This window comes from Gossypium hirsutum, chromosome D02 (genome assembly GCF_007990345.1).
Source record: "Gossypium hirsutum isolate 1008001.06 chromosome D02, Gossypium_hirsutum_v2.1, whole genome shotgun sequence".
Classification (NCBI taxonomy): domain Eukaryota; kingdom Viridiplantae; phylum Streptophyta; class Magnoliopsida; order Malvales; family Malvaceae; genus Gossypium; species Gossypium hirsutum.
The window spans coordinates 22,651,693-22,676,940 of NC_053438.1; the positions used below are offsets into that span (position 1 = coordinate 22,651,693).

Here is a 25,248-nt window from a genome sequence, read left to right on the forward strand (position 1 = left end):
ATAAAATCCATGGTTATTGAAATGGTGCAGTATGACTAGTATAACCTTTATAAAAAGTACCCAAGAAAAATCTTGATCATATTGGCATGCACAAATAATAATAAATCAAAAAATCATCATAAGAGATTATTAGAGAAATATTATTGCATTAGAGTTCAAAGCATGAATAAAAATAAACCTAGTAGAAAGAAAACATTCGAACTAACTGTACCCAGCAAAAATAAATGCTATATTCGTATATACATTTTGATGGAAACATATATTTAATTTTCTTTAACTTGTTTACTTTATAATTTATTGAACTAACCTGTTTAGGTGTAAATAACTTTGAATTGTTTAAATTTCTAGCTAGAGTTGTATATTTAGACAAATCCTCCTAGTGTCGATGCTCTAATCTAATCTCGTGTATGAAGCTAACTCAAGTATATTGTTTAGCTATATATTTTTTTTATTTTCTTTTGATGCTTGAAGGCAAGCAGCGACTTAAGTGTGGAGGAGTTTGATCTGCCACAATTCGTTGTGGCAAATTAAGGCTTTTCTGGCACTTAACCAGCTTGTTTTCTAGTGTTTTTATATGCTTTTATTTCATTTTCAGTTTTTATTTGCTTAGGTTTAGTTTTGGTAAAATAAGTGTTTTACCCAGTTTTTAGTGTTTTGATGACTCGTAAGGCGAACTCGAGCCTCGGGTATGACTAATGGGTTATTTGAGTATGTAGGGCAGCAATTTGGGCTTAAGTATGCAAGGAATAATGGTCATGTCACGACATCAACATTCGACGTCGCAACATTGAACTTAGAAGCATCAAAGGCTAAAAATAGGGTTCATGTCATGGCATCATCATGACAAATTGCTGACATCAGTAGCCACGTGATCAAAATTTTAAAACTATATATATTTTGTTTATTATTTATTAAACCTGTATTTTCTTTATTAAACTAGAGGTATTTTAGGAATAAATTGCCTTAATGTTGCCCTAGATTTTGCTTATGTATACACTATTATAATCTCATTAGGAGGGTTGGTTGTTGATAGCTAGACAATTAAATAGTTTTTATTTTTTCTTTGTATTTTTATTTATGTTTGCTTAGTCGTAATTCTTCCTGTTCCGATCTGAAGACGGTTGCGAGCGGGGATTGCTCCGACACCGCACCTCAATTAATTATCAATGAGAAATTTATCTATTTATATTTTGTTTCTCTGACCAATTAACGTTTGTATGAATATTAGAATAAATCTTGTGCTTATTTCATATCTAGCATGTTTTAGTTATGAATTTGATTTATTAATTACGTAATTATTTATCTAAAATTGAGTGTTTATTCAATAGTACTTAGTATATTAGGGAGTGACACCCCTAATAGAATATCTAGACAGGTGAGACCGAGAGGGTATCCTGTCGAGTATACTTGTGCTAAGCGGTGAGATCAAGAGAGTATATGTAAGCCTAGGAAGAGACCAAAAGGGTGACTTAGGTGGTAATCCTTAGTAAAGATGAGACTGAGAGGGTATTCTTACCTACGGATGGTAAACAACTCAACCGAGGGTAATTAGCGACTTAATTGATAATTGGTTATTTAATCGAAAATAGACTGGGAACTCAAATCGTCGACACTAGGAATAGGAGATTCCATTAAGCTATTTTAAACTACTTAATTTAATTAGGTTATTTTAGTTTAATTAATTTAATTACTTTAATTCATATTTTAATTTTGGATTCACATTTTAATTTTGGATTCACATTACTAACTTGTAAATTGATTATATTAATAATTATTTTTAGTAATTAATTTAATAATAAATTTCGTCAATCTGCAATCCCTTGAATACGATTCTCATCTCTTCCATGAAATTCCCAACAATTCTCATATCAAATCCAAAGGTTAGGATTTATTTTCCCATCAATTGACCATGATCCAATGGTTCCTTTCACTCTTTACTTTCAACTTTGATCCAATGGCTCCTAATTAAACATGGAAACTTTGATCGAGTGGCTAATATTGGTCCCTACACATTTTCTCAGTGCTTTTTCCCATTTTGCCATTAGTAAGGTCCAGATTAAAACACATGAAATTGATCTAATAGCTCTCATTCCAATTAATAAATTCACAATATAACATCTCATGGTTTATTATTCTTCGAGGTCCTTCAACATTTTACCTCTTTATGACCATGACTAATTTACAAGCTTAGACTATTTTCCCATCTAGTCCATCACTTTATTATCCAACTTCAAATTAATCCATACTTATCAAATTTGATTTGAATTGTTTAGAATTTTTTTTAAATTTTTTAAAGAATTCATATTTACAAATTTATAAAAATATTTTTTTATAATTTTATAAAATAAATTATGATTTTTAGATTTTTTAAATAATTTTTTGACATATTTAGATTTTTTAAAATTATCATTAATTTTTTAAAATATCAAATTGATCTTTTAATTTTAATTAAGAGATCAAATTAGTTATCAATCTTTGAGTCTTATTTCATCAAAGGGTTAACGAGCATAATATAAGTTTTGATAAACATAAACTTAAGCTTAATTTAAGGAGTATTTGTGGAATTTACCCAAATGAAACTGAGTCAGAATATGAACATTTCAGCTCAAAAGTCCAATTCGTTTTAATCGCACTTGCATTTACAGCGCGTGTAAATACAACACGAGCAATCCAAATCATCCTTCCACTTCCACGCGTTCTATAGATTGCGTTCGTCATCCATAGCACAGAACAGAAGCCCAGAAAGAAAGAGAGAGAGATTTATTTTTTCCTAAAAAAAAAAGAGAAATATATTTAACAGAGAAACGCGGAAAATAAATCAGATAGAAAAACGGGGAAAGGACAAAAAGGAAAAACCGTTCTAGGGTTGCCTTGAATCTCTCTCTTTCCAGATATTAGATAATTAGAAATAGATATGTAGGGCTTTTCAATCGATTCCTTCTTTATTTTCTTACAATTAGGGTTTTCGAAAGAGGTAAGTTGATTTAACTGCTGGGTCTCATTTTCTTTTCTTATCTTTCTTGGGACAGTGGTGTTGGAGTTTGGGTTTTAATCGACCCAACCCTAAAATCGGTGCTTTTGGGAATTGGACTTTTAACATTTTACCGAGAATCGAAGCTGGAAAAGGATCATTTTTTTAGCGACTCTTTCTTAACACAATATATTGTATTTTTTTACGATCTGTAAATATGCGAGGAGTGCACAAATCAAAAAGGGTTACTTGGGCATCAGACGTTAACCTTTGTCAGGTAAAATTGCAATTTTAGTTTGGAAGTTCCTGAATTTTGAGGTTCCTTTCAGGTGAAATTACAGAAAAGAAAAAGGGGGTGCAAAATTTTAAGTGAACCAAATATGATGGAGAATGAAGCTATGTGAATCCTTCATGTTCTGCTGTTTTTGGCTTCCTTTTTCCTTTCATAAATATATTTTATTTATTACTCTGTCCCTTTAATTGCATCTGAACCTTTCTGGTAGTCAAGTTAGTTTAGGTTTGGTATTCTTGTAATGCATGATTTCGAATGAGTTTTTAGTTTTGTTGATGCCATTGTTGTGTTAAGCCTTTTAGGGTCTTAAATGATGGCCTGTTCTTGTTTTTGTTTGTTTTTTTCTTCTTTTTCAGTGGAATTTATGGCTTATTTTGTTTTGCATCTTACTGTTATGGGAATAAATCTACTAGTGGAGTTTGGAAGTTTTTCATGCTAGTTAGACACAGAAATGAGAGAATGGAAATGATAAAAGACATAGATTTTTAAACTTATTCAAAAATGCTAACGATGATAAAAATATACCAGTGATTGCATCCTTGCCTTGGCTTGTCTTTTATTGATGTTTCCTTTCATATAATGTTCATCTTTGCAGAACACGATAAGTTTACCACAATACAGTTGTAAAATCTCCTTGGAGTTTGATTAGTATGAGTGTGTAATGTTTCTTATATTGCTATAGTTCTGAAGTCTTGACTTTATGTTTCTGCTTGTAGTTGTTTACCCAACCTAGTTTTGTAGCTCATACTAGATTTTAGTATAGGAGAAGTACTAGGTTAAGCATCTCAAATTCAACTTGAGATTTTATTACTCAGCTAAGGCTTAATGAGATGTTTATACAAGCTTTAATATATGTATTTATATATTGCATTTCCCTGTTTGAACAAGCTCTCTTCAGTTGCTAGATGGTGTTTGTACGGTGAAATGATGTTTGAGCAAATTCACAACCCTGTTTTGTTGAAAATGATAAACAGAAAATATAATTGCTTCTCCTCTTAACAGATAAGGTTGTTTCTATCAGAGGAATCACCTTCACAAGTTGGGGTGGGTGGTCAAGATCACCTCCAAGCAAAAACCTCGTTGGTATCACATATAAATGGGGCTACTGGGGATGACTTTCTGCCTCCGGGATTTGAAGGAGCTCATTCTACAAGTCATCCGCAGATTAACTTGCTTGAAATTGCTACCATTAAATGGAGATGTCCTCTAAGGGTAACAATTCTAAAGACTTCTTTTCTGCGTTTTAGTTTGATTTGTGATTATTGCTCCCAGCATTTACCTCAAAGCTGAACATACGTCTTCACAGTTTATTTTGGACTTGAATTGGCAAGTTGTTGCCGGAGAGGAAAGTGAAGAGGTGGAGATTCAAAATCAGAGAGAAGTGAGAGTGCTTGAAGCTGTTTATCCTCGGCCATCTGCAATTCCTACAAAGTCTGATACTTTTTCCTTTTTCTCTTTTTGACTGGTTTTGGGGTGGGTTTTCTAGAAACTGCTTCTCTTGGGTTATACTTTTCCATGAGACTAAATTTTCTTCTGGTTGTGCAGCTCTTCTGTTTCAGCAGACGTGGAAAATTGTGACTATGACGATCAGCAAACTCCTCAAATACCCATCACTCCTATTGAAGATGAGGATGCAGCAACTGAAACTCCCATTAGTTCACAGCCGCAGTGGTTGGCTCCTGGTATTTTACCTCCTCTGCGTGGCAGTATGCCAAGTGTTTCAAGTGGTTCAGCTGATGAAAAACCTGCTTCTGGGATGATCCTTAATGTTGAACCCGGTGTAGCAGCTGCTGCCTTTGCAGCAGTTAACCAAAACAATGAATCTGGAAACATGATTGATCCTGAGTTTCTCGTTAAAATTCTCAGCAATCCCAGATTGATTGAGAAATTAGTTACTGATTATGGAGTGGCTTCAGGTGCTCAAAACTTACCTGAATCAACATCCCCTCTGGCAACTTCTCCCAATCCACCCCCACCTGTAAATCTCTCCAACCCATTTCCTGCCCACATCAATAGAACAGAAAATGGTACTGCATCCTTATCAGCTACTTCTAGTGGAGCATTTTTTGCTCAGCCTAATGGGGTTGGAGTTGGACCGTCAAATAAACAAGGTCTTACACCCAATCCCCATCCAATATCTGTTTCACCAGCTGTTGGGCTTCCCCAGAAAAAGGATGTAAACTATTACAAGAACTTGATTCAGCAACATGGAGGAGAAAGACAAGAGCCAGCTCAAAAGTTCAACAGCCGATACAACCAGCACCTAAGACCGAACCAAGAACTAATAAACAACACCAAATTGAGAGATTCTAGACCGAAGATAATGAAGCCTTGTATGTACTTTAATAGTTCCAGGGGATGCAGGAATGGAGCCAATTGCGCATACCAACATGATACATCTTCCCACCAGAACAGTGGGAATAATGTTGCGGAGGTGCCGAATACAAAGAGAATGAAAATGGATAGAGAGATAAGCGGTTAGAAAATACAGAGCGCAAGTATGGTTAGAAAATACAGAGTGCATGTATGCCTTTTTCACATGCAAAAAGCGTACTGCAGCTCTATCTTTTATTGGCTTTGCTTAGGTTCTTTTTGGAATTAGTATAATTCTAGTACTACCTTTTTACCCCTCGCTTTGCATCAAGCTTTTAAGATTCAATGGGCTAGATAGAGAGCCTTGATTATCACAACCGATTGCGGATTTTCATCCATGAAGTGCATTTTTTTGGGTTTTTTTCTTTCTTTCGTCTTGCATCGACTGCAAATGTTGCTTACGTACGTATATATTACAGTATGACAGTTGCTCTGTCCATACAGTTTGATTTATATTACAGGGAGTATTTTCTGCATTTTGTTTGAAAATGAGCCAATAAACTGTAAACTTTTCCCCTTGGATGTAGAGTTGCTGAAATAGGCCTGAGCTTTGAATTGTTTTAAAAAGCTGATAGCTCTAGTTTGGAAAAACTTGAATCCGAGAAAATCTGAGTTTGAAGAAACGTCAGTTTAAAAAAGAAACTAGAGTTCGAAAAAACTAAGCTCATAACCATTTGAGCTTACCATCGAGATAGGTAATGATTTGATTCGTGTTCGAGATAAATATCTGAACTTGAGAAATCGAATTTATAACTAAAAAGCAGCAGATATAATATAATACTATTTAAAACAAAAATAAATTAGACATAAATTATAATTACTTAATTTATTAATACTATATCAATAATAATTTATTAACACTAAAATTAATTAATAATGAATATTTATATTATATAATAAATATAGAAAACTACTAATAATTCAAATATACATAACTAGTTTCTTTATGTTACAACCATGTTCTATTCGAATGAAGGTGTCATCTTGTTGTTCCATGTGCTGTTTGATTAGTATGGTGTTTTCAGTTTCTTAGATTGAAAGGTTCTGTTGGCATCTTTTGACAAAACAATATTATGGGTCACTCAGTCGGTTATCTAGAGTATAGGAAACTTCAACTCTTTCATTATCTCCTTAGCCGAATCATGACCAGTTTATTGAATAATGATTGTTGCTTTATCATTATCGGTTGACGACTTCAAACTTGAAGCATTGGTTTAGCAGACTTATTGATTATTTTGCAAAACTTATCAAGTTCCTTTTCTCTTGCTATTAGCTCTATAGAATGTTCATTCTCTTTGTGAGGTGTGCAATTAGAATGCTAGAAGATTGAATCATCTTTCTCTAACTATTTATTTCTAGCTTTTGTTTGATTTTGTTGTGTTGAGATTTTCATATTCACTATGGTATTAAGAACTCTCTTGTATTGATTAGAGAGTGATATTGGGTGTATGCTAGTTGATTTCTAGTTCTCTATTGGGGTAGTATGAATTCAACTTGTAAGAGAGTGGTTAGGCTTTAGTTAGTGGGGACGTGTTCTGATTGGTTGGTTGAATAAGATTATATTTTGAGAGGCTTCATAGATGTAGGACCGTTGTGTCTGGATTGCGTTAAAAAAGCTTGTTTTTTTTTGTTTCTTTTCGTATTGCAATTGCTTTTTATTAGTTTATGGTTTCCGTTCTATCTCACGTTGCAATGAACTTTAGAACAACAAGTGTTCCATTTATGTTTACTAATTTTGTTTCAAATGGTATCAAAGCTTGGCTTCATAAGGTATTTGAAGACAATCTAGTGGAGTGTCTATAGATATGGAACCCATGAAAGAAGAAAGTTCGGTGTCACGAGCCCCACTTCTAGTAGAATCATTGAGTTACGCCTACCGGAAAGCCCACATGAAAGCTTTATGTCTATTGAAAACGTTGCCTGGGAGGCCACTGAAAAAGGTTGGACTCGACCAATTGGTACTGGAATGGATGGTACTAAACAACCAGAAGGGAAGGCGTACTATACTACTAAGGAAAAAAGAATGGCATTTGAAAACTCCAAGTCATTAAACACAATTTTTAGTAATGTTGATATGGAGCAATTCAAAGTTATATAAATGTGTGAATCTGCCAAGGAAGCTTGGATAGTTCTTATGAATCAAAATAAGGATATTACTGCGCTCAATTTGAATGAGATGATCGGCTCCTACAGAAATTTTGAATTGAACTACTAGAAGATCAGTTAGACAATCCCAAAACAAATATGGCTTTCATTGTTCAAAACATTGTTGGAACAAAAAAATAGACTATAGAATTCATGGATGAGATCAAGGAACATATAGTGTTACTACCCAAGAAATTTAATAGAACACTGAAATGTTTTACAAAGAAAATTATTTCTGACAACCGTGTAGAAGAAGGTGCAAAGAAGAATCAAACTAGGGGTGAATACGCAAGGAAGAAATCATTTAAGAAGCTTATTTTCACTTACAAAGAAAAGTAAATAAAAGTCGCCATTTATTTTAGTAAGTGAAAATAAGAAGGTGATAATGGCGATGGTTTTATTGAACATGCTTATTTTCACTTACTAAAATAAATGGAGTTGGTGTGTGAAACCAAAAAAAACTTATGTAAAGAAGTGTGTATACTCAAAAGTAAGAAAGAAGCTCTTGAAAATGAAGTTATTGACAAAAATCAAATTATTGACAAGGTCAACAAGGAGCTAGATGGAGCTAAGATGACTCTTAAAAAGTTTGAGGGTAAAGTGCTAAATTAGACGAGATCTTATCTACACAACGATTTGAACCTAGTCAACAATGTCTTGGTTATACTAAAAAAGGTATGAACACCTATCTTTCCAATAGTTTTTGTTAAGTTTAATGAAAGTACTTCCTACAGTGTTAGATATGAGTTACAAGAAGACAAAAGTCATTGTATGCCACTATTGCGGTAAAAAAAGGGTCACATAAGGCCTTACTGTTACAAGTTACTAGACGATTTCAAAAATTTTACTCTTGGCACTAACACAGTTTGAATAGGGCTTAGGACATAACAACAATAGATGAAGTAGATTTGGGTTAAAAAAATGAGGAAAGAGTTTGTTGGTTTCTCATACGTCACTAAAGGCTTCCATAGAGGAAGTCTGGTATTTTGACAGCAATTGTTCAAGGCACATGATCAGAAATGAAGACTTTATAAAAGATCTTCACAGGTGTGATGCTAGAAAATTTGGATTCAGAGATGGTTGTGAAGGAAAAATTGTTGGTAAATAGGTCATAATGGAAGAAGGTCTTTCAAAGCTCACGAATGTTCATCTTGTTGAAGCTCTTTGTGCAAAATTAACCATATAAGTCAGTTGTGTGGTGACGGGTACATTGGGGGTTTTAGCTAGGTTGGTTGCAAGGTCAGAAATACAAAAGGAGAGTGCGTGATGGAAGGTGCTTGTTCTTTTTATAATTGTTACAAGCTCGTAAAGAAAGAAAGTTGTAATGCAGCTTCAATAAATAAACTTAGATCTTTGACATCAATAATTAGGTCATGTTAAACACAAGAGTCTACAAAGGGTTGTTTGTCATGGAGCTATTCGAGGACTACCAAGGCTTAGAGGGGTCATTATTTGAAAGGGAAACATCATCGCTGGTTTCATCCTCGGTTACAACAGTTCTCTAACATTATGCCTTTGGAGCTCCTTCAATGGATCTTATGGGTCATATGCAAATCGATAACCTAAGGGAAAAAAGTGTGTGTTTGTTTGCATTGATGACTTCTCTCACTTTACATGGATTGATTTCTTAAAAAAAATCAGAAACTTTTGTCGTGTTTAAAAAGTTGTGTGTAAGGCTTATGAATAAGACAGGTGAAAACATTAGGAAGATCATTTTGATATGGATTGACCATGAAAAAAAATTGAAAACCATGACTTTGGGTATTTTTCGATCAATAAGGAACTCTGCATGAATTTTTAGCTCTTCGAACACATCAGTAGAATAGGGTTATTGAACAAAAAGACAGAACGTTTCAAGAGATGGAAAGGGAAGGGTTTTCTCACAGGTTATGGGCTGAGGTGATTAATAGAACATGCTATGTTTCTCATCGATTTTTGAAGACCATTTACTACCATGACCTTGTATAGAATTTTGAAAGGGAGGAGGCTAGTGGTAGCATATTTTCGAACTTTTGGAAGCCCTTGTTACATTTTAAATGATCAAGAAGCAAAAAAAAAAGTTTGATACTAGAAACTGTGATGGTATATTTGTGGGATACTCGTGATTACAAAGTGTACAATACTCAAACTAAGACTGTTATGGAATCAATAAATGTGATTATTGTCAATTCACTTAGTCCTTAGAAGATCAACTAGACGATGATGTAGAAGATGATCCAACAACTATTCCAATAATATATAGAATAGATATAGTTTTTCCTAATGAGAAAGGAATTGAGGCTAAGTACAAGATCAATTCGCTAGCCAAAATTTCTAAGAATCATCCTTCGAAAAATGTGATTGGGAGCATTGTTGATGGGATAAGAACACGAGGGAAACAAATAAATTTTAGAGAAACGATTAATATGGGTTGTTGTGTTTAAATTTTTGAGCCAAAAAGATGGATGATGCCTTATGAGATGAGCATTGGCTGGGAGCTATGCAAGAAGAGTTATAGGAAGTCATTTGTTCGAAATGAGGTTTGGACACTTGTTTGTTGTCTGCAAGGTGCAGTGTTATAGGCACAAAATGGATATTTAAAAATAAGAGTGACAAGTATGGGAACATTACTAGGAACAAGGCTTGCCTAGTAGCTCCGGGATATATGCAAGTCGAGGGGTGAATTTTGACAAAACATTTGGTTCGATAGCAAGGTTAGAATTTATTTGTTGCGAAGCGGTTATCCATGCAATGGCAAACACAGATCACAAAGTTGTGAGCTCACTCAAAGTTGCGAGCTCATTTAAAGATGCGACCTTAACCAAGTTGTGATCAATGTGTGAACCACCTCGTGTACTGCCTAGTGCGAGTTGTTAAGGGTTTTGGTGAGCTGCAGGATGAAGTGCAAATAAGGTTTGCAAGTGTAGAAATTGATGTTTTTTGTTTAGTCTGTTTGTTAACTTGTTGGAAGCAAACAAAGTTAGTAATGAAATGATGTTTTTAGGCACTGATTTCTATTAATCAATTTGTGTACAAGTTTTGTTTTTACTTTTCTAAGATGTTAGTTGGATTAGTTGATTACCTGTAAGAACACATGATATATATTATAATTTTTTGGAATGAAAATCATGAGATCCATGTAGCAGTTTATTCCATCTGTTAAGTGTGAGTGAGTTTTCTTTTTTGTTCTCTTTGTTCTTGTCTCTCTTGCCATAAACACCAACAAGTGGTATCAAGAGCCTAAGTCTATGAGGGCCATTGTGTGTGTTTTTTGCTATGTAAGAAAAAAATGTTTGCATCTTGTTAGTGTTACAATGTCATTTGGAAACTTCACACCACCTTTACCTCTCATTTTTACTGGAGAAAACTACCACATTTGGGTAGTGAAGATGAAGACATATCTTCAAGCGTATGACTTATAGGAAGTGGTTGAGTCAGACAGAGAGCCACCATCTTTGCGAGCTAATCCAATAATAGCACAAATCAGATAGCATAGTGATGAGTTTGCCAAGAAATATAAGGCTACATTGTGCCTATGAAACACCCAAACAAGCCCAGGACAAGTTAAAAGAGGAGTTCAAAGGGACTGAGAGGACAAGGCAACAACAACTTTTGAACTTGAGGAGAGACTTTGAGAACTTAAAGATTAATGAAAATGAAACAATCAAGTAGTATGCAGAGAGAATCATGCCCATTTTCAACAACGTAAGGCTGCTTGATGTTCTGTTCAGTGATAGGAGAATTGTTTAAAAGGTTATTACAACACTCCTAGAGAAGCATGTGTCCAAGATCTCATCCTTGGATGACTCGCGAAACCTATCAATAATTTACTTATCAGAGCTTATAAATGCTCTATATCCACAAGAATAGTGAAGAGCGAATAGACAAGAGGAGCACTCTGAAGGTGATTTCCAAGCCAAAAATAAGAAGGGTCCAAGTTCTTCAAGAAACAAAGGCAAGAAGAAATGGAATGAAAGAAAATAAAATCCATGTAGAGATGGTGAAAAGAAAAAGTATCCATCATGCACTCATTACAAAAAGAAAGGTTATTCAGAGAAGTTTTTCTAGTTCAGACTTGGTGTGCAGTGTAGAAACTGCAAGCAATTTGGCCATGTTGAAAAACTTTGCAAAAACAAAGGGCAGTAGCAACAACAATAGACTAATCAGGCTCAAACTGCTAATGAAAATCAAGCTTAGGAGGAGATTGCATTCACTGCTTCATGCTTAACAATCAACACCAAAGTCAAGAAGAATTGGTTGATTGATAGTGACTGCACAAATCGTATGGTTTCAGATGAAAGCATGTTCAAGGAAATTGATAGATCCTTTATTTCAAGAATTAAGGTTGGAAATGGCCAGATCATTGAAGCTAAGGGAAAGAGAGATGTCCTAGTTAGCACTCTTACATGTAGAAAAGTTATCTCTAATGTTCTTTTTGTACCAGATATAGATCAAAACCTACTCAGTGTTGGTTAGCTTTTTGAGAAGAACTACTCTGTCATTTTTGAAAGTAGAAAGTGTGTTATATCTGGTTCATTTGGTCATAAGCTTATGTAAATTGAAATAAATATTATGAGCTTTGTTCTAAACTGGAACTTAGTAACCTTGAAAGCCTACTTTAGTTCAACTGATGGTTCTGACTTGTGGCACAAGAGATTAGGGCATGTCAATTTAGGTCACTTGATCTACTGTACAAGCATGATATGGTTGAAAATAAGCATGAAGTAGCTGAGTGAAGGGTAGTGTATGAAGTGTGTCAATTTGGGAAGCAAGTAAGGCTTCCATTTTTAGCTAAGAAGGCATGGCGAGCCACTGAGAAGTTACATCTAGTTCACACTGATGTATGTGGACCTATGAATATAGCTTCACTCAACAATAGCAAGTACTACATTTTTTATTGTTGATTACACTAGATACTATTGAGTGTATTTTTTGAAGGTGAAGTTTGAAGTTGCTAAGGTCTTTTGGAAGTTTAAGGCTACTGTTGAAAACTAGGCTTGTTGCAAGCTAAGAATACTCAAGTCTGACAATGGGATTGAGTATACTTCTAAGAAGTTTCAAAAGTTTTGTGAAAATGTTGGGATCAAGCATCAATTAACAAACAAATACACCCCAACAATTCGGTGTATGTGAAAGAAATAATAGAATAGTGATAGACATGTCAAGATGCTTGTTGTTTGAAAAGAAGTTGTCAAACAAGTATGGGTTAAGGTTATGAACACTTCTGTTTATCTGCTCAACAGATTGCCAAAAAGGGTTGTGAAAGACATGACACCTTCTGAAGGATGGTTCGGATTCAAGCCACCAGTGCCTCACTTGAAGATCTTTGGTTGTATGTGTTATGCACTTATTCTTACTGTTAAAAGGAATAAGCTAGAAAGAAAAGCACAACCAGTCTCATCTTTGTTTGTTACATCAATTGCAAGAAAGGGTATAAGATCTTTGATCCCTTTACCAATAAAGTGTTTGAAAGTAGAGATGTAAAGTTCAACGAAGAAGCTTTTTGGAATTGGGATGCTTTAGAAACTGAGTTGGTTGAAAAAAAGTCCGAATGAGATAAATATGCAACCTAATGAATTTTAGAACCAAGAGGGTGACTGCAATGATGATTTACTAATCAGAGGCACCAGACCTATCTTTGAAATATATGATAGGTGTAATGTTGCTATGCTAGAGCCTGTCAGTTATGAAGAGGTAACAATGGAAGATTGTTGAAAAGAAGCTATAGAAGCTGAATAGCCATGATTAAGATGAATGAGACTTGGGAGTTGGTTGACAGACCAGTTCGCAAGAAGGTTATTAGGGTAAAATGGTTTACATGACCAAGTTAAATGTTGACGGTTCAGTAAACAAACTCAAAGCTAGACTGGTTGTAAAGGGATTGAGTTAACAATATAGTGCTGAAACCTTTGCACCAGTAGCAAGATTGGACACCGTTAGGCTGCTATTAGCCTTAGTAGCTCAAAAAGGGTGGAAAGTACATCAATTAGATGTAAAGTCAACATTCCTCAATGGTATCTTAAAATAAGAGGTCTATGTTGAACAACCATAGGGATTTGTAGCTAATGGTGATGAACATAAAGTGTGCAAGCTGAAGAAGGCTTTATATGGCCTGAAATAGGCCCCACGAACCTGGTAGGGTAGAGTTGACAAACACCTGTCAAGCTTGGGATTTGAGAGGAGTATCAGCTAACACATTTTGTATATGAAGAAGGAAGAGAAAGAAATCTCGCTAATAGTGTCTTTATATGTTGATGACTTGCTGGTGATTGGCAGTTGCAGAAAGCTGCTGATATTTCCTTGGTTTGCTTTGAAGATCTTAAACAAGTATTGTATGGAAAACTGCAAGTTAGCAAGCACTCCTATTGCACAAGGTGAAAAACTCACTAGCCAGGATGATTTTGAAAGGGTTGATGAAGGCAACTATAGGAGCCTTATAGGACGTTTTCTTTATTTGACAACATCAAGGCCTGACATTATGTTTATTTTTAGTCTGCTATCAAGATACATGCATTTCTGTAATGTGATACATGTTAAAGCAACAAAGAGAGTTCTAAGGTATGTCAAGGGAACCTGAGCTATAGAGTCAAGTTTATGAAGGTAAATGAGCTAAAGTTGACTGGTTACACAAACAGTGACTAAGCTGGTTCTGTTGAAGATATGAATAGCACTTCAGGATACTTCTTCAATTTGATATCAAGTGTGTTCAGTTGGAGCTCTAGGAAACAAGAGATTGTTGTACAATCAACTACTAAAGTTGAGTAAAGTCAAGCATGTTGACTAAGAAAATTGATGTCTAATTTGAATCTCATGCAAGGGGAAGAAATAAAGATATATTGTGACAATCAATCTACTATTGCAATTGAAAAGAACCTTGTCTTCCATCTCAAGACAAATCACTGGAAGATAAAATATCACTTTGTAAGAGAAGAACAATCAAATGAAGTGAAGCTGGTTCATTGCAGTTCAGGTGACCAACTTACTAATATTTTGAAAAAACCTCTAGGAAAAATGATGTTTGAGAGGTTAAGACATGATATTGGAGTTCGTAGCATTATGGCCAAGGAGGAGTGTTGCGAAGTGGCCATCCATATAATGGCGAAGATAGATTGCATAGTTGTGAGCTCATCCAAATATGCAAGCTGAGCCAAAGTTGTGAGCTCACCAAAGATGTGAGCTCAGCAAAGATGCGAGCTCAACCAAGTTGTGATCGATGCATGAACCACCTCACGTACTGTCTAGTGTGAGCTGTTAAGGGTTTTGGTGAGCTACAAGATGAAGTGTAAGCAGGTTCGCAAGTGCAGAAATTGATGTTTTTTGTTTTGTTTGTTTGTTATGTTAACTTATTAGAAGCAAACAGAGTTAGCAATGAGATGATGTTTTTCAGTACTAATTTCTCCTAATCAGTTTACGTACAAGTTTTGTTTTTACTTTTCTAAGATGTTAGTTGGATTAGTTGATTACTTGTAAGAACACATGATATATATTGTAATTTGCTGGAATGAAAATCATGAGAGCCTTATAGCAGCTTAGTCCATCTGCAAAGTGTGTGTGAGGTTTCTTTTTTGTTCTCTTTATTCTTATCTCTTTTTCCATAAGCACCGACACTATTTGAGTTTTACTGCTTGTTACTTGTTTTCTTGATATGAAATTGTTTCAGATAGATGCCGAAAGTGCATTTCTACACGGGTGGCTTAACGATGAAGACTATGTTTAACAACCAAAAGGGTTTGTCAATCCACATTATTTGATCATGTTTTCAAGCTATCAAAGGCGTTATATGGACTTAAACAAGCACCACAGGCATGGTATGAATGCTTGTCCCTATATTTCTTATAACAAGGGCATATTTGGGGAAGTGTCGGTAGAACATTGTTTGTGAAGAAAGGTGAGAAAAATATTACTCTTGTTCATATTTACGTTGACGAAATTTATATTTGGGTTTACCTCTAAAAAAAGCTAGAGATGAGTTCATTTATCTTATGAAATTGGAGTTTGAGATGAGTATAGTCGGGGAATTCACATGCTTTCTCGAATTGTAGGTCTAATAGCTTGAAAGAGGCATATTTGTCAGTCAAGAAAAATATGTTTTCAGTATGATTAAGAATTTTAATCTCGACTAAGCCAAGAATGATAAGACTCCTATGAGCTCAAGCGATAAACTCGGAATGGACAAGGACAAAATTTTCGTTGACAACATTATGTAGCCAAGTATTATTGGGAGCTTAATTTATTTGACAGTAAGAAGACTTGATAGCTGTTAAAGCATAGGGGTTTGCACTCAGTACCAAGCTGACCCGAAGAAGTCGCATAAGCAGCAAAGCGCATTATAAATACATTAAAAGTTTGTTTGATTATGGGTTGTGGTTTGCCAAAGACACTAGTAAGGCACTTGTGGGATATAGCAATGCGGATTCAGCCTGGAGTATAGACGACTATAAAAGTACCTTCGGTGAGTTTTTATTTTAGGAAAATAATTTGGTGTCATGATCGAAACAGAATTTTATCTTTTTTTCAATAGCTAAGGCTGAATATATTACAATAGTTAGTTATTGCACGCAACTTATTTGGATGAAACAAATGCTACAAGATTACAATATTCCAACTCATGTTCGGATGGTTTATTGTGACAATATGATAGCTATCAATATATCAAAAATTCTGTGTTGCACTCACATACAAAACATATCGATATTCGCCATCATTTTATATCCAGGTTCCCTTGGGTTGTGTCGTATATAAATCAACTTTTATATTTTATTTTCCCTCCCAGGTTTACCGCTCTTGAGATAATATTTTTAAAAAGGTATTTATGATTGGTTTAAACTTTTTTTATGTGATAAGATTGGTGCTTTAAGGTGGTTTAATGTTAGTCAATCACTACTTTTTATAAGATAAGTCTCTTTCACTCTTCTCCTATACAACTACTATTATTTTCTTATTTTCCTTTTTCTTTATATCTTTTTTCATCGTTTTGAACTCATGGCAAGGGTGAAACAAATGAACCAAAAAGAAACCAAGGAGCTCGCTTGACTCCCATGTTGAAGTGACTGACAAACCGCATTCTCAAAATGACATTGGAGAGTAATCAAAGTAGTCACCCGAATCAACTATTGATGTGACAAGAAAAAAAATGATGAAATTCTTGCCCAACTTTAAAAAATATTTGATGCTTCCAAGGGGCCTAATATTGTAGTTGACTCTAACAAAGGATCATAGGAAAGTTCTACATATTTTGATCAAGATATGAGTTCCAAGCAGAGAAAATGTTTAACTTTCGATACTAAGGAAGAAAGAATTGTAGAGAAGAAACGGGATAAATTTAGCAACAAAATTGTCTTGCTAAGGTTTTTATTATTTTTCACTTATCTATATTGAACAATGTAACATGGGTATTTATAACAAAAAAAATTCCTAAATATGAAAAAAATAACAAATATTTTTATACTAATAAATGATAAATATATTATACTAATAAATATTAAATCTTCTAGAAAGAAAATATATTTGTAAACATAACTTGCAAGCAAGCTCTTCAAATTCAATTCATATTTTTTTGTTCGCCAAAGTTGAACTGTTCCCCAACTTTGCATGAACGATCATCTCGCAACACTCTTCCTTGGCCTTCATGCAAACACCAATTTTATCCATCAACTCTTCAAACCTCAACATTCCAAGTGGTTTGGTTAGAATGCCTGCAAGTTTGTATCCTGCCCTGTTCACAAGCTTGAACTTTGATGTGCTGACATTCTGGTGTCCTTGTACTTTTGTAGCATGTATTTCATTCAGTTTGTAGCTTACACTTTTCATAGCTCACACATTTGTCAACACACACTTTTTTTCGAGTTAGCAACTTGCATTTTGGTGAGCTCACAAGCTCATGCTTCATCTTGCTACTTGCTATTGCATGAGTGGTCAATTTGTAACACTCTTTTTTAACCATCTTGCAGCAAACTCCAATGTTGTTTTTTTTGTGCAACTTTTTCAAAAATTGTGTGCTCCAATACTGCTAAGTCACATCTGTGATAAGTTTCAACAATAGGCCTGATGCTTTTAACAGGAAGATCATCAAAACCTTCATCTTTATCTTTAGCTTCAACTTTATTTATCTTCTCAATTGATTTTGACTTGCACACTTAACTAAGAGAATTATAGTTCACATGTCCTTGTCTTTTTGTGCCAACTATATGATTTATCCATTGAACTGGTATAGGCTCTTGAAGCCTCAAAGTTCCAATCCAGTACAAAGCTTTTATTATTCATTGAGACTGTGACCACTTCTTGTCCCAACGAATCAAATATAGGGCAACATTTATCTTTAAAAACAACTGTGTATTTCTTCTCTATCAATTGACCAATGTTAAGGAAATTATGATCTATTTCAGGAACTAAAAGCACAACTGTAATTACTTTAGTACCTATTGGAGTGCTGATTAGCACATCCCCTTTTCCTTTAGCTTCTAAGAGTTTGCCATTGCCAATCCTCACCTTAATATTGCATCTTCTATCAATCTTCCTAAAGATGCTTTCATCTGAGGTCATGTGGTTGGTGCATCCACTATCGATCAACCAACCTTTTGGGACTCTATATTTTGATACAAAACTTGTGGTTGTGATCACTTACTCCTCCTGAATGTGAGCTCCCTTAGCTACAGGAGCCTGTACATTCTATTGAGGAGTTCGACCTTTTTTCTGGCATACCTTCTCCATGTGGTCAAACTATTTACAGCTTCTACATTGAATATCTGGCATGAACCAGCAATACCTCTCCAAGTGATTTGTCTTTTTGCAGTGAGATCTGGTGGATTTTCTTCCTTACCACCATCTCTCAATCTATCTTCTTTCTTCTCTTTCCAACCTTTCTTACCCTTATGTTTCTAGGGGTTCGTATCATCAATGCTCAAGGCTCGTAGTGCTTCTTCTTCTGCGCGCTCCCAATGCCTTAATGCCCTTTTTTGCTCTTGAGCATACATTACATTTATTAACTCTGAAAGAGAGATCACCGAGAGATCCCTTGAGTCTTCGAGGGAAGAAATCTTCAATTCATACCCCTTTGGAAGTGTTTTTATGACCTTCTCAATGACTTGCTATCTATGAATTCTTCCCTAAGTAACCTGATGCTATTTACAACCGCCATAATCCTGTCTGCGTACTGCTTCACTATTTTAGCCTCATTCATCTTTAAATTCTTAAAATATCTTCTAAGATTAATAAGTTGTTTTTTTGGTCTTATCAAAACCTTGAAACTCCTCTTTTAGCTTATCCTAAGCTTCTTTTGGAGTCTCACAAGCCATAATACGTGTGAATATGACATAGGAGACGCAGTGTTGTATACAGGACATTGCCTTGTATCTTTTAGCTCGCTTGTCACTATGGTGTTTAAATTTGAGTGACTGTAGTGCTGTCCCTTAATGGTGCTAGCTCGACATCTGTATTCACAACCCCCAAAAGCCATAAGCTTGTAGGTAGGTCTTCATCTTAACAACTCATATATGATAGTTTTTTCTATTAAAAACAAACGGTGAAGGTGGTGAAAAACTCACAGAAGCCATGTATAGTTGAGAAAGAATAATAACAACCCGTAAAAAGATAGCTCTGATACCACTTGTTAGAATTTCGATACTATGGAATAAATAATTGTAGATAAGAAACGAGAAAAATTAACAAAAAAATTGCCGGCTAAGGTTTTTAGTATTTTTCACTCATCTATATTGAACAATGTAACATGGGTATTTATAACAAAAAATTCCTAAATATGGAAAGAAATAACATAGATTTTTATACTAATAAATGCTAAATATGTTATACTAATAGATACTAAATCTTTTAGAAAGAAAATATATTTTGTAAACATAACTTGCAAGCAAGCTCTTCAAATCTAATTCATATTTTTTAGTTCGCCAAAGTTGAAGTGTTCGCCAACTTTGCATGAACGGTCATCTCGCAAAAGAAAAATCTTTGGTTTGATTGATGTTGCAACAAGGTATGCAATGGCAGGCGAAGGTAGGGGAGACGAAGAGTTGACATATCAGGCAACAAGTTTTTACACCAGAGATGCTGGTGAGACATTGGCTCAGATGCAAGTTCAACTTAATGCCAAAGGTATACAAAATGGTGACAAATCAACTCCTGGTCACACCACTCGCTCAAAACGGAAAAGAGAGGTTCACTCAAAACATGATGAAGACATCGTCCATGTAACACCTCTTAATTTTGTAGATATCTTGGCTAAGAAGCGTTGGGAGAAAGTATCGAAGCAAAAATGTGTTGATGAAAGAAACATTTTAATGGCTCTTTTTGAGAAATATTCTTTACTGCATATTTTTGAAGCTAGAAATTTGCTTAAGTTTGTGACGTATGTGCTGCTGTATGTGAAAGAAATCGTTCAAAACTTTTATTGAAACTTGCAGCATGATGTTGATTTCGACGGTTCAGGTAATTTTCATTAGGTTAAAGTGCGGAGAACATGTTTACTTTTAGTCTTACAATTATCAATCAATTTCTGAAAAAATTATGTGTTCTTAATGAACGTACTGATGACTATAATAAGATTGTAAATGTTATTACATGTCAGGTAGTTCAAATATGGTCTAATAACAATATCTTATCACCTGCACCATTGACACCTAAGTTTTGTGTTAGTTAAAAAATTTCCATCCATAACTGGCTTCTAGTTGTGCACAAACCGTCCACCAACAAGCCTTTAGCACGACTGCTTTACATGGTAGGACAGGAAATCCAATTTGATATTGGGCAGTTTATTTTTGTTTAGGTTGTCAAGCAGGTCGAATTTGTCTCCACTTGATAGTTTTTTTTTCCATTTCTTTCCTTGATTTATTAGATGCTTCTACAATGACTGAATATCAAATTGAAGAATGATGTGATGGCTGAAGACTTCAAAGAATTAAAGATTTCAAGCAAGCTATTTAAGGCTAGTTGAGTAAATGATCTTGTTCCTATTGCGCCCATTCCATCAGTTGTTTCAACAAGAAGACTCAGCATTGCACAAAGTGCGGTTGCCGTCTAAAAATCTCAAGTGATGGCTATTCTAAGGATTGAAATTGATACTATTAACATTGGGATTCAACATCTACACATTCACAAAGCATGACTTGGTGTTTTTCTTCGTGACTTGGAGTCGACCAATTGGTGATAGGGGAGTTGGTCTGGCATTTTGGCAAAAGGGGGAGAGAGTTAGTGTTGATGCGAGAGCTGCTATGCTATTACCTTTCTTATTGTTTTTTCTCTTATTTTTATTTCGTGTTTGGTTATTTTCTGCGTTTCTACATTTTTTTGAACTTGATCAATTTATGTTGATTGCTTTAGTGCTTTTTCACACAAGGCTGTTGGTTTACTTTTCATAAATATTGTTACGGACTTCATGAATATCTTTTGCATTCTTGTTGTTCCTTGCTTGATCTCAAGGGAGATTTGTGGCATTTGTTGATTTCGTTTTGTCAAAAATGCCAAGGGGAGTTTTTCTATATATTTTTACAACCTTTTCTTCTTAATAAATATGTTAATCTTTAGTAATTGTTATTAAAATAAGTGAATTTTACTTAATTAGTAATATTGGGCATGAAATTATAAAGTATGTGAAATTGTGCTTAATTAAATGACTTTCATGTATATTTTATATTATTTCATGTTAATTTATTAATATGTGATTTTTCACTATGTAGGAGGACCACTGAAGATGTGATTAATGTGAATGAGACATGGGCATACACAAATTAATTTATGTGGACAGTAAGACCATGCAATTTGGGTCATGAGGTTGATAATTTGACCCAGTAAAAGATGTGCTAAAAGATGGACATGTCTGCTACATTATTGGATTGAGAAACCATCCAACAAGGCGGAACTAAAGCCCAGTTTTGGCACAACTAGATGGTAGCCCAAAAGCAAGCATTGTGGTATTTAATCGAAGGTCCTTATAGTTGGAATATAAATAGAAATCAACCCAACTACTTTATGTTGAAACCGTCCACCCTATGGCTATTAATAGCCTTGGTTTGAATTCAAAATGAAAAGACTTAGTCATCGTCTTCTCCTTGAAATGTGGTCGGCCATGTGTGATAGAAAAAGAAGGAATTAAAATACTATTTTTAGCTAACTCTACCCCTCACCTTCACCTATAAATACCATGAACCAATCCCTTAATCCCTAATTCCTCATAACTCATTTCTTTTCTCTCATCAACATTTTCTCTACATTCCATTCCCCTTTTCCTTCCCTTGCATAGCCTCCCATCTCCTTTCCATCCTTTAGCAACAAAATCTTTGTCAAAACCATTCTTTAGCCGGCCACCTTAGGAACTCTTGAGCAAAAGAAGCATCGAGCAGAACGGAGGATCTGTAACAACCCGTTTTTCAATGAAATTGGAACAGTGGTTTTGGGACCACAAATCTGAAGTCAAAAAATTTATTTTATTATTATTTTATGGTCTACAGTATGTTAAAAATACCATATAAAAATTTCGTTAAGAAATTTTATTGTTTACATGCTTAATTTTATAAAAAGGACTAAATCGCGTAAAGTGCAAAACTGAATTTCTAATAGCTAAAGGTGTTAAATAGCAATAGAAATTAAAAGTGGAAGTTATTATATGGTAATTAGACCATTTAACTTGATATTGGATGTACATGGCTTGGCAATTGTGTAATTATTAATGTTTTTAAAGGTTAAATTAGTAAAAAGGTAATTATATGTTAAATTAAATAAAACCAAAGTGAAGTATCATCTTTTTCTTCTTATTTTCAACTGAAAGTTAAAGCAAAAGGAAACCATTGTCGAGCTAGGGTTTGGCTAGTCTTATTTATTTGATTAGCAAGTGATTTTTTTCCTGTTTTTAATGATTTCTACGTTTTCGAGATCATTGTAGCTTAATCTAACTAGCCCGAGGGCTAATTTGCAAAACTGTTAAAGTATTAGGGTTTTTCCATTGATGAGCATGCTTGATTTTTGAATTTTGATGATAAAAAATGAATGGTTGCTGTTAGATAAACAACTTTTGTAAAGGAATTTTTAGTGAAATTGTCAATTAGGGATTTAATTGAAAAATATGATAAATTCTTGGTAAAATTTCTAAATTTGTCAAATATGTGGGCTCCTATAAGCATGTATAAAATCCATATAGGCTTGGTTAAGGAAAAAAATTAATGAATTTCATTTTCCAAGCCTAGGGACTAAATTGTAAAGAATTAAAAGTATAGGGGCAAAATGGTAATTTTACAAAAAATTGTGTTGGACTAAATTGAACGTGAATTATATTGAATTTAGTTAAATTCATTCCTATAGATCCGGTTAGACCTCTTATGGAGTTAGAGCATGGCTAAGAGGAAATCTCAGATTAGTTGCCTCCGTATCTACGTATGCTCGTCGAATTAAGTTCGTGTAATTAAATTGCGTATTTATATGCTTTAATTAAAATATCTGTATATGGATTGTACAATTTCTATGTATAATTACCGATCGCATATCCGACGACATACGATGACTATCGATCCCCGTTTAAACCTTAAGAATTCGTAGGATACAAATGACATGTCATTAGGGTTACCGATTTCAGCTCGTATGAGCTTACCGATACTCAGCTCGCATGAGCTTACCGTTATTCAACTCAGAGGAGCTTACCGATTACAGATCATAAGGGCATACCGAGTCTTAGCTCGTATGAGCATACATGTATAGGAATTGACGGATTACAGTTCAGTGCACGTCGTGTGTGCTACCCACGAATCCAACGATATTCAAAATGGTTCAACGGGCACAGTTCTGTTACGAGATTATATGAGTTCAAGATGAACTATTGTAGGTATTTACATGAAATACATGAAAGTGATGTTACATGATACATTGATATATGAAATGAATAATACAGGTATATGAAATGTGATTACTTGTTGAATTCATCCATGTGTATTGGATTTTGTATGTGATTTACATGACTAATGTAACATCCCAAAAATTGGGGGTTAGTAGAATTGGGTTTGTGAATTGAGAGAGAGTGATCATGCCTTAATTTTTTAAATTATCTATGCATTTTTAGGAAATAAATGAGGTATTGGTTTTTTGGTTAAGTGTTAGTGTAACGTTTCTTGAAACCAAAGTTCAAATCTCTTCTCTCGCATCAGTTTTATTATTTTGCAAATTTTTCCTTAAACCCTAGTATGTGGCATGCTTTTTTTCTTAAATAAATATTTCAAAATTATATCAAGAATGAGTTATTGGTTTGATGGTTAAACATTAGTGAATTTATCCTTGAGGTCTTAACTTCAATTCCATTCCCATGCAAGTAATTTAATTTTTTGACAAAAACCCCTTGTTTTAATGTGTGGGCCATCCAAGCCTAGCTAACTTAGGTATAAATATTAAATTTTCACTAATAATCATCCTTTAATTCTCCTTCTCATTGCCCTAGCGGTTCCTCTCCTCCTCTCATTCTCTTTGATTTTAACTTTTTTTCCTTTCCTCCATTGTTGTTGTCGCCTACACCTAGTTTTACCATCTCTTTCTTTTTCTTTTTGCCACAAGATTTGTTAGCATATTCTCCACCATATTGCTGTCATTTTTCCTCCTTAAAATCATCCCCTAATCTTAAATCTTAAACTCCAAGATCGATCTCGAACATTGTCAAGAAAGTGCCATTGCCGTTTCTCTCGACTAGCTTAGGTAATGTCTCTTTTCTCTTCAATTTCTTGATTAATTTTGCCAATTAAAAACCAAAATTTTCAGATCTGGAATTTGGGGAATTTTAAATGATTTCAAAGGAATTTTTCCAGAAATTAATGAGATCTCAAACCATTTTAAAATTCATCCCCAATTTTGGCCACCATGTGTGGTGGTGCGTGTGCCTATGTGCAAGAAACGGAGTTGTTTTGTTTATTGGTTCTTGCCTATATTTTTCCAGCATTAATTTGAGTTTTTGAACCCTCCTAATCAACTTTCAAACCCATTTCAATTAGGGAAAAAACTTCTTGATCGATTAGTCATTCGGATCCCACAAATCGTGAAGCGTAAGTGCAATTAAGGGTAACTAGTTTGTTATTTCGACATAATTGTTGGGTAAGTGTTATGAATTGATTAAATGAATTTATTTAATCATTAATTAGATAATTATTTTCCAGTATATCATTGAATTAGGTGCTGACCCAAACGCCCCAAATCATCCATAAAGGAGAAGAACGATTATACGTACGGTCTGCATCGATACAGTGTAAGGAATCTAACTAGTTTGGATTCATAAAATAGTTAAAATTTCAACGATTGGATTAAATTCATAAGTGGGTGTTTGGGGGCTGGTTTAATGGTAAATTGATTGAATTTATACTGAATTTTGGTTTAGGTTCGTTTAAGGAATTATTAAGAGAAATTGGAAGATTCACTAGTGTACTGTTGCAAACGGAAAAATATATAGGATTTTCCATTCCTCAAGCATTCATCAAGCGTCATTCTCTCTTTTCTCTTAGCCTTTTCCATTCCCACG

General features: G+C 34.4%; 1 protein-coding gene across 1 annotated transcript; it reads left to right on the top strand.

Moving 5' to 3' along the window:
* Positions 1-2,707: 2,707 nt before the first annotated feature.
* LOC107910713 (zinc finger CCCH domain-containing protein 6) lies at positions 2,708-6,112 on the top strand. Its single transcript, XM_016838678.2, has 4 exons — positions 2,708-3,248; positions 4,266-4,475; positions 4,570-4,694; positions 4,809-6,112. The coding sequence occupies exons 1-4, from the start codon at positions 3,189-3,191 to the stop codon at positions 5,743-5,745; spliced, it is 1,332 nt and encodes a 443-aa protein (XP_016694167.1). The 5' UTR covers positions 2,708-3,188; the 3' UTR covers positions 5,746-6,112.
* Positions 6,113-25,248: the final 19,136 nt, after the last annotated feature.